Here is an 11,100-nt window from a genome sequence, read left to right as displayed (position 1 = left end):
AATTGGTTTGCAGCCAGGAAAATACACAAAACATACAACATGCAAAACACTGACGAACAACAACACATAACATGATATAATGGGCAGATTCTAGGAGGCTTAAGAATAAATATAAATGCAGATTAATAGGAACTCATCATCCATACTCCTATTGTTACTCTATTAGCCACTGGATTTTGCTTTTGCTCCTTAAAAACACGTCTACCTTGTATTTTTGTATATTTTACCAGATATTTAATACACTATTGTTCTAAATCTGGGGCCAGTGAGTGACCCTGACCTGGGAACCCACTGGTTGTCTGGTTGGTACTGGTTGTGAATCGTTAAAATTGTGGTTACTGTAATTAAAAGCATTCCCTTGCACAAGAATTTCCTTCAGGATAAATAAAGTTGGATTGAATTGTATTAAAGGAATAGTTCAGAGTCAGTCAGCGTGACCCTGGTTTGGAGAAGCAGGCCAAATGTCGGCACTGAAGCCAAGCAATGTATTACTGTGGATGGGGTCAGCAACAAAACTTGCTTTAGCAATCTAAAAAATGAATATCAGTTTAAGTGTACGCTATATTTTAATTTTTTTTTCACTGTTTTACCTTAAAGTCAGACAGCGATTTCTGACGGGGAAACAAAGCCATTATATTGCTTTCTTCAAGGCCAGACTTCATTGAGAAAACCAGTAATTTAACATCACTTAACACAGGAGCTGCTGGTCTACTTCTGCATTGATCAGTTAGTTTGTTTGTGTTATTGTGTGACTTTGGCATTTGAAAGGGTTTGTTTGGATTCACCGGAGTTACACAACAAGACAAACAAACTGACTGACTGAGGCAGCAGCTCCTGTGTTTAGCACGCTTAAATTGCTGTTTTTGTCAATGGAGTGATGCAGTGATAATACTCTCAAGTTAGCGTACACTTTAATTTATATAGATCTTTTTAGCTGGCTGAAATACGGTACATTTTGCTGCTGCCCTTCATTCACAGCAGTACAGAGCATTGCTCCAAACTCCAAACTGGAGGGGCACCGACAGTTTTCTGTTGTATATAATACACTGACTATGTGTAAGTACCCCATACATCCCCACTTCAAAAAATCTGAACTACCCCTTTAATCTCACTAAAGCCAGTGGTTCCAACACGGGCCTAAATAGGTAAAGCCAGTGTTGTCTTCTTTTCTATCTTGTAAATCATCTTGCAACACCTGCAATTCAATACAGCTTGTTCACATGCAATAGCTGTGTACTTGTTTACCTTTCTTTATGTTTAGACACTGTGTGTACATTGTGAGCCACTGACAACAGGAGGCGAAAAATGTGTGAACTTTATTAACCTCTGAAAACTGACATAAGACAGTAAACTCATGACAAGTACTGCACATAAGGAAAGCAGCTGGATATTACTGTAATGTCCCAGAAAGCTGCACTGGTAGAAAGATCAACAATTATATTTTAGTATTCCTATCCTATCACATCAAGTGCAGTAAGTTCATTTATTTTGTGGGGGCTGAAGTTAACACACTGGGCCTCAGAAGGGTGGGGAGCTGAGGCTCACCCCTGGCACACACTATTGTTAATCAAGGAGTAACATCTGTTGTGTGCCACTAATCTCCCCCAGACTGTCCTCCTCGGTTTTAGACTGTCTGCCTTTTGTGTTAAAGGGCACCAAGGATTTGTCTCCTCGACTGTGTAGGCTGCAGTGTGTGTGTGGGGGGGGGGGGACAAGTTGTTTGTACCGAAACCCCCTCTGCAGTCTAGAGAGCGAGCGATTTAGCAAAGAAATGCAGACGTTGCATGTTGTGTTTTGTAGTCCTAAAAGACACAGATGATCAAAACAGCTCATTGCATGAAGTAGGAGTTGTGCAGTTCAACAAGTTTGTCAGTGTGTGTTGTCGGTGTCACAACCATAGGGGGCAGTATCCACCAATCATAGTGCAACAAGACTGAGCTGGAGTGTAATCCCCTCTGTATATTTGAGAAATAATAAGCCTTAATTTAGATGTTTTTAGTCATTTATCTTAGACTGTCTTGATGCAACTGTAGCAAGCATATGGCTAACAGTAAATAGGAAGTGAGCTTCCAACTCCCAGCACTGAGACCCCATGCAGAATGCTGTATGCCATCTGTGGTTCACACTGGCCTCAGACAGATGGCCGAGGGACTCCTGTTACAGGAGCCATCCTTTCTCAACTTTAATGAACAGTTAATCCTCTCCGTCCCTGACAGAATTCCTCATTCTATGATTCACGTTTTCATTCACAATTTTAAACAAGATAAGTTAAAAAAGTTAACTCTGTTCAAACTGCATCAGAAATTAGCTCCAAGGCTGAAATAAGCAGAACGATGCGACTATTCTTCATGCATTATTTGATTTTGTTTGCCATTTGTAGAATTCAAAAGCTTTTAATCAGTGAGCAGAAATCCCAAATACACACTCAACCTTTAAAAAAGTTTAGTCAAGGCAAGAAGGTGACACTTGAGTAAAAGAAAAACACTGACACCATTTGTCAAACTGCAGTAGTACATGCATTAAGTTAACTTCTCTGCAGCTCGTTGTTGGACTTATTCTCTGATGTTCCTCAGTGGGGGGGGCGATACTGTAACTACAGTCGGAACACAAAGGGAGCATATGGCTTTCATGGAGCTCCATCTAAATTTCACTGCGTCTCATCTATCCCACTAATCCTCGCCTATAATGTTTATAGCCAAGTTAATTGAACTGGCACATCTCTGTGGCTTTGGAGATCCCTTCTAAGAGGCTCTAAAGCTGTGCTTTTGCCAAGGCGTGCACATTGCTAAAACCTCCACAGCATCTGAAAGAGGTGCAGCTGTTCTTCCAGTAACGGTTCATGAGTGACTGTGTGAGCGAGGTATTTAGAAAAAGGGCCGCCGAGCTCAGTCGTACGGATGTTTATATGATAAGATAAAGTAACTAAAACCCCTAGATCCACCTACCTTTTACAAGTTAAATTCTGTAGGGGTAAAAGTTTGGGATATTTGGTGAGGTGAGGTGGTCATAAGTTTATACCTGTGTTTATGGACACTGACAGTGCTGGAAGAAGCATACGCATAGTGAAAACACTATTACATATAAGTCCTGCATTCAAAACTTTACATATAGTTCTGTCAACAAAATGTACTTGGGTATTTAAAGTCAAAGTCCTTAATGAGTAGACGTGCCTCTTTCAGGATGTTATATTACTCTTATATTGTATTATTACTACCATTGCATCAACATACGGTATAAGCAGTCTTTTAACATTGTAGCAGGTCAAGATTGAGCCAATTTTATATTCTGTTTAACAGTTTCATCTTTAGCGAGAAGTATTCTACACCAACCTAGCAATACAACAACATCATGTATTATTGAATATTATATTTGTGGATGAATATTACAGCTCTATTAAAGGGACAGCAACTCAAAAATCAAAAATACATACTTTTCCTTTTACCTGTAGTGGTGTTTATCAGTCTCGATTGTTTTCATGTGAGTTGCCGAATGTTGGGAGATATCGGCTGTAGAGATGTCTGCTTCCGTTGAATATAATAAAAGTAGATGGCACTCAGCCTGTGGTGCTCAAAGCGCCAAAAATATACATTTGAAAAACTCAACAGCAATGTCTCTTTCCAGAAATCATGACCCGGTTACTCCAGATAATCCACAGACCTTGTCGTGAGCAGTTTCATGTAGGAACTACTTTCTTTCTACCAAAGTACACCTACCAACTGTATCACTGCGCAGAAGGAGGAGTGCATCTACTCATGGACGAGAGGCTTGTACTCGTGACAATGCGAGATGTAAATATAAATTGCGTCCTCCTTGGTAAGCTGTTAACGTTAGCTAGCTCAGTGGTGCGAGGTAAGCTAACGGTAGATGCACACTTCCTTCTGTGGGATGATATGGTTGGCGGGTGCAGTTCGGTAGAAAGAAAATAGTTCCCACATGAAACTGCTCACAACAAGGTCTGTGGATTATCTTATGATTTCTGGAAAGAGACATTGCTGTTGAGTTTTTCAAATGTATTTTTTTGGCACTTTGAGCACCTCAAGCTGAGTGCCATCTAGTTCCATTATATTGGAGAGAAGGCAGACATCTCCAACACACCAAAACAATCTAGACTGATAAGTGAAACTACAGATATAAGAACGTATACTTTTGATTTAGGGGTGAACTGTTGTATTGTTGTAGTTGGTCAAATCTTTCCTACTTTTTTGTTGTTAGGTAGGTCAGTCTATAACAACACATCATATGCCATGATTACATTTGTATGTATTTTTTTTATCAGCTAAATACCCAACTACCTAAACCTGTCACATTAATGTTGAGTACAAACCACAATATGATGGAAATAAAGTGGTGTAGAAGTATAAAGTAGCATAAAATGGCCATGATCACAAAAAGTTCCAGAAACTTTCCTGTCTGGTCACTGGTGATATTTACCGAAGATGACCCCAGAGATTTTCAGAGCTCTTGTTCTGAAATTCGGCCCACCAACATTCTGAGGAACAGAGAGCACATTATTTTGAGGACAGTAATTGGTCTTCACGGCCTGGGGTGAGTAACGGATTTATTGAGGAACAGTTGCTGTTGAGTCAGTCAGTTGATTTGCTTTGAAACAGTGAAAACATAGACATTCTTTAACTACTACAGAGAGTGTATTTTTGTTATAATGTTTCAAGTAAATTACATAACGTCTGTTTTTGCATAACTTTGTTCATAGTGCAGTTTGAAGCCTTTAATCTGTTCAGTCATGTTCGAGGCTAGACATTAAAGGAATACTTCACCCACAAAATGACCATTTGTACATGAATTACTCATTGCTCGTTACGTTGGATTTGTGAAGAAAGTATTGTTTTTCTTGCATGCCCTACATGGTGGACAAAGAATCCAAAAATGAACATTCTCGATGAATTGAAGTAAAGGGGGATCACGTTCAAGGTTTTACCAAAATAAATTAATATTGGTGAAACTTGGAGTTGTGTGAAAGTTTGTTAACAGATGTTGTGACGTAGTTTTGCTGTTATTAAACATGGCCCCTTTAGTTCAATTCATCAAGAATGTTTGCTGTTTTTGGATTCTCCGTTCACCATGGAGGCATGTGAGAAGCAAAGTTCTCTTCCAAAATTCAGTGTAACACGGGGTGACAATTGATATACACATGGATTTTGTGACGAAGGTATTCCTTTAAAAGAATATATAATTTTTACTTGTTAGGAATGCAGCATTTAACGTGAAATTTACCACTAAATCCAGAACTGAAATAGACAGAGCACTTGTGGAAAATTAAATATATTACAATTTTTATACATTCTATATATTTCCCCCCCAGTAAGTGCTCCCACATTGATATGTACAAAACAACAAAAATAAAACCTCAGTTAAAAATATTTGGATTGACTAATACTGCGCAGTCTGCACAGTTTTTGGGGATCCCTCTCCTCGAGAATCCCCCCTCTGACTCTCCATGTGCGCCTGCACCGACCTCCACAGTGCCCTGATGTTCCCTTCCCCAAAACCCGTCGCCCCTCTTCGCTCTATCAGCTCCAGGAAGAAGGTGTCCTCTGCAAAGATGGGCTTGGTGAACACCTGGAGAAGGTATCTGGGAACAGAACATAGCAAGGTGAGGACATTTGGTTGGCCTTATGTAACCGTGAGAAACATGTTGACTTGGTATCGGCGCTAAAAATAATTCAACATGCGATGCAGATGCTAACTTAAAAGGGGTGTGAGATTACAGATCTCGATTGCCTCTCACCTTTTGCTTTCACCAGGCGCTGTCTCCGATGAGGGATCCCGGTGCAGGGCTGTGTCCAGGAGAATGCCGTGCTGCGCCAGCATCTGGGGGTTGTGTCCTGCCTCCTCTATCTCCTGCTGTTTCCCCACCTGTCACAGGAAAGGTAAAAGATTTGGGAACGACCATAGAAGGTGACGCATTTGCACATATGACCAGTTTATGTTAGAAACTATTATTCAATGTAACAATGAGCAACAGAAACTGCTTTGTTGAACCACTATAAACTGGATAGTTTGTGTAAATTTCAAATGGTGGGTCATTTCTTGCATTCATCAAGTCACTATTTGTTCATCTGCTATGGTAAAAAAGTTGATGTGCAGTTCTGTATGAGTCGGTCAAACCTCGGTGTAGTAGGCATGAGGAGGGGAGAAGAACTGGACACCAGCGTTAGCCATTGCAGATGCAGTAGAAACAATGTTTTCTGTGTACAGCCCGATGTGCTGGATCCCCGGAGCCCTGTGCTGCTCCAAGAAGGTGTCGACCTGATTCCTGCCTGAAAGAAGACAAAGCACATACTGATGCAGGAGTTGTAATATCATCCATTCTGACAGAAAGGAAATACATTGAAAGATGTGAGTTACCTTGTTCAGGCAGTGATTCTGCAATGACAAACTTGCAGTCAGGCTCTTTTTTGTCCACAGAGGGGAGCAAAATTCCGGCTTTGCTGCATTTCCAGTACTCCATGGCTGTCAGACGTAGTCCAATACCCTCCTGGTTTATGACAAAACCTTTGTCCACATCTTCATCACTACCCAAAAGAAAGGTCATATTTATTACTGACATCAAGTTGAAGAAAATATACAAAATTATAGATGAAGCACTTGTTTTTGCTCCCATTTTTCATGAGCGGAAATAAAAGATCTAAGACTTTTCCTATGCACACAATTATTTAATCTCTCTAGAATTAGTGAGCACTTTAATCCATCCACCTCACAGGTGTGGTATTAGGTGCAGATTCAACAGCAGGATTATTACACAGGTGTAAATGTGCTGCTCACAGTAAAAGGCCACTCTACAATGTGCACTTTTATCACACAGCACTGTCGCAGATGTTGCCTGTGAACTGAGGTTACCATACCACCACCATAAACTGTCTTTTTTTCTGAGAATTCGGCAGTACATCCAACCGGTTTGATGAGCCAACCCAGGACCTGCACATCCGAGGTCTCATTTAGAAACATTGCGTACGCACAAAACGAGGCCTGAAAGAGGCGTACGCTACTGCACACGCATAAGGTTGTGATGTATAAAACAGGCATGATGGGAGAAACTTTGACCCATGCTTAGAAGCATTTTGGAGACAGAAAATTGGCGATGCAGATGGTAAGGTGGAAGCCTGATTGTAGATTTTGTCGAATATTTTTTGCCGCACACAAATTTTGACTTTTGAAAGGACGTAGATCTTTAGTATGGATCCTATACATTGTTTTATAAATGAGACCCCTGGCCTCTTCACTTCTTAGATAAACCAAAAACCAGCCACTGAGATGAGCTTCCCTGAGACGGTTTCTGACAGTTAATGCAGAAATTCTTCAGTTGTGCAAACCAACTGTTGCATCAGGTGTCTGGGTGGCCGGTTTCAAACAGTTCTGCAGTTAAAGAAACAGAATTTGAGATCAGCTACTGAGATGAACGTCCATAAGATGGGTTCTGACAGTTTTTTGTTTGGTTGGGCAATCCAATTATTGTACCAGCTGTCCGGGGGGCTGGTCTCAGACAATCTTGCAGGTAAAGAAGCCGAATGTGAGACCAGCCACTGAGATGAGCGTCCCTACGACAGGTTGTGACAGGTTGTGCAGAAATTCTTCAGTTGTTCAAACCAACTGTTGCATCAGCTGTCCTGGTGGCTGATGTCAGACTATCTTGCAGGTGGAAAAAAGCCTGAAATAAAGGTCCTGAGCTGGTGTGGTTACACGTGATCTTTGGTCGGATGTACTGCCAAATTCACGGAAGCAACACTGAAGAAGGCTTGTGGTAGTAAAAGGAAAATTCAGTTCATGGTCAACAGCTCTGGTGGACATTCCTGTGCCTGAAATAAAGGCCCTGAGCTGGTGTTGTTACATTTGATCTACGGTGGGATGTACTGCCAAATTCAGTGAAACAACATCGGAGAAGGCTTGTGGTAGTAAAAAGAAAATTCAGTTCATGGTCAACAGCTCAGGTGGACATTCCTGTGCTTGAAATAAAGGTCCAGAGCTGAAGTGGTTACACGTGATCTGCGGTTGGATGTACTGCCAAATTCACGGAAACAACATAAAAAAGGCCTGTAGTAGTTAAAGGAAAATTCAGATTGTGGTCAGCAGCTCAGATGGACATTCCTGTGCCTGAAATAAAGGTCCTGAGCTAAAGTGGTTACACGTGGATGTACTGCCAAATTCGCTGAAACAACATTGGAGAAGGCTTATGGAAGTAAAAGGAAAATTCAGTTCATGGTCAACAGCTCAGGTGGACATTCCTGTGCCTGAAATAAAGGTCCTGAGCTGGAATGGTTACACGTGATCTGCGGTTGGATGTACTGCCAAATTCACAGAAGCAAAATGAGGAAGGCCTGTAGTAGTAAAATGAAAATTCAGTTCATGGTCAGCAGCTCAGGTGGACATTCCTGTAGTCAGCATCCTGATGGCACACTCCCTCAAAACTTAAAACATCTCTGGCTGTGGGTTGTGTAATAAGACACCACATTTTAAATTGGCCTTTTATTGTGACCATCCCGAGGCACACGTGTAATAATGCGCTGTTTAATCTGGACCTTGATAAACCACAGATTTCGGTGGATGGATTACTTATTATGTTGGTCAAAATGCTCACTAACATGAACCGAAACACATTTGTGACAACCTGTGATAACAGGTTATCCACTCTGTACTGCAGTTGAAAAGAGAATTATTGGCTACTGGGGCATATAGACATTTCCCTCAGATTATAATAAAATGGGAGCAAAAACTAAAGTGTCACATTCCTGTTTTGCCCAGTGTAGAATACAACCGCAACTTTTTCTCACCTATCAATGAAAAACCTCTGAAACCCAAAGAGCTTCTCGTACCACCTCATGACCTGGTGGGTTGTCTTCCTGGGACAGGCATATGTTATGTGATCAAAATGTGTGATGGGACAAGACATGTCCTCTTCTGGCGAGCTGCAGTCCTTTTCAATGACATCAAAGCCAGGCAAGAAGCTCCCCTTGTATTTTGTCCTGTCAATCAGTGTGTGGCACACATTTCCCACAATGGATTTAACCACCGAGTAGGTGACAGGACCACTCTCGTCCAAAACTGTTGTGGGCGGCACCACGAAATTGCAGCCCAGGTTGCGAAGAGCCATGAATGACCTTTCCACATCCTCCACCTCGAAGCACACGTTGCTGACAGTATCCACCGGGTGATGTGGGCTCACATCGTACAAACATTTAGTAGAGTAATCCTGGTTGTGTTTCCCCATGTTGACCACGCGCGGATCTTCATTCATTCTCACATTGCTGTGGTTTGGTCTCTCATTCACGATGAAAACAGCCGCTCCTTTCCTGAAAGCCAGCTGTGTGGATCTCTCGGTCAGTCTGGTGGCAAACAGACTAAACTTAAATTTAGAAACAAGGTCGCTGGCCACTTTTTCCGCGTTAGAAACGTGGAGCGAGATGTGATGCAGCCGATTCAAGAAAGCTGCCATGTTTGCCATGTGACGTTTTGACAGGAGGCGTGTCCAACAATATAAAATAAACCCTGCCTCTAAAACAAAGGTGATACCATGTCCATTTATTATTTTGATTGTTAATATGAATTCTGCATCTTTATATTATTCGTGTGCGTATGTGAATGTCCAACACATTACTCAAATGTATATAAATAACCAGTGATGTAACTTAGAGGTCAATTAAAGGTGATTTAAAACTGTCTCCCAAGAAATTGCCTGTTAGAGTAGCATGCATTTGTGTTTTTCTAAACATGAAACCTTGTTTTTACTTCTATATATAATCTCTAGCAGTTTTAGTGTGGACACATTAAAATTATAAGAAGGGCTTGCACATTTATGACATCCTTTCTGAGAATAAAATGGTGCACAAGACTAGATTAGATCAACTTCCTGTCTGCAACATCTATTTCATTATATATATAATATGATAAAATATATTATAAATGTATGTTATGTTATAAACACATATATTTCTAATAAATATTATATAACTATTATAATCAATATATAGATAATGAATACATATATTTCTAATAAGAAATAAGTCTAATAATCTTATTATTTTATAGTATAATGTTTATATATCATATGTTATATTTTTTTTATATTTTTTATGTTTTATATATTATATTTTTAAGTTATTATATTTATTTATATTATATATATGATATAATATATCATATTATGAATGGATCTTATATTTTATAAACAAACATATTTCTAATAAATTTTATATAACATATAGTTATAATGAATATATTATACATATACTATAATATATTTTAAATGTATGTTATATGTTAAAAACATATATTTCTAATAATAGATAACATTTATTTCTAATAAATATGATATAATATTTATTAGAAATATGTTTATATCATATAATACTATATTATGTTATACTATAATGTTTATATGTTTATATAATTGTTATATTTTTATGTTATATATATATAATATTTATTTTTATTATATATAATATATTATATCTTATTGCAAATACACATTATATTTTTTAAACATTATTTCTGATAAATGTTATATAATATATAGTTATAATAAATATATGATATATATGATATATACATATATTTATAATAAATATAACAATATTATATTATGGTATGCTATAATGTTTATATGTTTATATATCATATGTTATATATATTTATTTTTTTATATTATATATAGTGTTTTTTTAATTTATTATATATATAATATATTATAAATGTATGTTATATTTTTTAAACATGTACCATAAACATATATTTCTAATGAATATTATATAAGATACAGTTATAATAAATATTACTATATTATGTTATACTACAGTGTTTATATGTTATATTTTTATGTTATGTATACTATATTTTTTAATTTATTATATTTATTTATAGAATTAAACAGCATAATTTCATCCCACAGCCGCTATAGAAGCGAGGCTTTTAGTGTTTATGATAAGCTCGGATAATTATGATAAGTGTCTGTTTGACGTGATATTATATTAAAAAAATGTTTTGCTTCAGTGTACAGACTCAACATGAAAGTAGACAAACTTTGGGTTACAGCTTGCCCTTCGTTTTCAAATATCCAAGTTCTTTTGAACCTGTCATAAATGTTCGCAC

The 11,100-nt window shown here is 38.3% G+C and overlaps 1 protein-coding gene across 1 annotated transcript; it reads right to left on the bottom strand.

Moving 5' to 3' along the window:
- Positions 1-4,520: 4,520 nt before the first annotated feature.
- hpdl (4-hydroxyphenylpyruvate dioxygenase-like) lies at positions 4,521-9,784 on the bottom strand. The gene is made up of 5 exons (XM_050059988.1): positions 8,787-9,784; positions 6,367-6,533; positions 6,127-6,278; positions 5,747-5,874; positions 4,521-5,590 (listed from the first exon to the last, which is right to left on the bottom strand). Exons 1-5 carry the CDS (start codon positions 9,455-9,457, stop codon positions 5,389-5,391), a joined length of 1,320 nt encoding a protein of 439 aa, XP_049915945.1. The 5' UTR covers positions 9,458-9,784; the 3' UTR covers positions 4,521-5,388.
- Between the last annotated feature and the right edge of the window lie 1,316 nt (positions 9,785-11,100).

The sequence above is a fragment of the Epinephelus moara genome, chromosome 13 (genome assembly GCF_006386435.1).
Source record: "Epinephelus moara isolate mb chromosome 13, YSFRI_EMoa_1.0, whole genome shotgun sequence".
Classification (NCBI taxonomy): domain Eukaryota; kingdom Metazoa; phylum Chordata; class Actinopteri; order Perciformes; family Serranidae; genus Epinephelus; species Epinephelus moara.
The sequence above is the reverse complement of the archived record's forward strand: the minus strand, read 5'-3'. Positions and strand labels throughout refer to the sequence as shown.

Excerpts from the sequence above, each read along its gene's own strand:
- hpdl (XM_050059988.1), bottom strand. The coding sequence starts at position 9,457 with ATGGCAAACATGGCAGCTTTCTTGAATCGGCTGCATCACATCTCGCTC. Across the intron at positions 6,534-8,786 it reads CAGAGGTTTTTCATTGATAG|TGATGAAGATGTGGACAAAG; the intron begins GTGAGAAAAAGT and ends TCTTTTGGGTAG. Across the intron at positions 5,591-5,746 it reads GCGCCTGGTGAAAGCAAAAG|ATACCTTCTCCAGGTGTTCA; the intron begins GTGAGAGGCAAT and ends TTCTGTTCCCAG.